This window comes from Formica exsecta, unplaced genomic scaffold, assembly GCF_003651465.1.
Source record: "Formica exsecta isolate Colony F162 unplaced genomic scaffold, ASM365146v1 scaffold314, whole genome shotgun sequence".
NCBI classification, from domain to species: Eukaryota; Metazoa; Arthropoda; class Insecta; order Hymenoptera; family Formicidae; genus Formica; species Formica exsecta.
In genome coordinates, this window is record NW_021850397.1 from 515,956 (window position 1) to 516,551 (window position 596).

General features: G+C 28.7%; 1 protein-coding gene across 1 annotated transcript in view; it reads right to left on the minus strand.

Moving 5' to 3' along the window:
• The window catches only part of LOC115237929 (33 kDa inner dynein arm light chain, axonemal), a 2,501-nt gene extending 1,935 nt beyond the window's left edge, over positions 1-566 (minus strand). Inside the window, exon 1 of the mRNA XM_029811318.1 lies at positions 121-566. Coding sequence (XP_029667178.1) covers positions 121-213 — 93 coding nt within the window. The 5' untranslated portion in view covers positions 214-566. The remainder of the gene's footprint in view (positions 1-120) is intronic.
• Positions 567-596: the final 30 nt, after the last annotated feature.

Sequence of the window (596 nt, forward strand, 5' to 3'; positions counted from 1 at the left end):
TATATATATAATAAAAGAGATTATAATAAATAATTTTAATCTAATGAAAATAATCTTTTTCCGAGATCGTGTAATTCATGGAAAATTAGGTGAAAATAATTCAATTGCCATTCACTGTACCTTCTCTGGATGAGTCGTAATTAAGACTGGAGTATCATATTTAACTAGGGTATCCATGGCAGGAATCGTGCGTTCTTTAATTGCTGTTGCCATTTTTAAATGTATGATTTAAATACGTATATAGAATGTGTATTTAAATGATAATCGTATGCGTTGAACATTAATATACGAGTACTAATAACTCTAAAAGAAATTAAAGCACATGGAGATCTTTGTTTGTACAAAGAATGACGATTGAAGAAGCATCACCATGGATACACGATATATATCGCCTGATCGTTTTATGATATCTTGCGGAATGATTTTAGCGTGTAAAATTTCTAATTAAGATCGTAAATATAAAGTATATATTTATCTATCTACAGAGATAATACAAGATAATATAAGATTTGAAGAAACGTTGATCCTGTCGGAGGGACGTAATACATGCTATTCTTTGTTTGCGCAGATGCAAAAAAAAAAAAAAAAATATATAT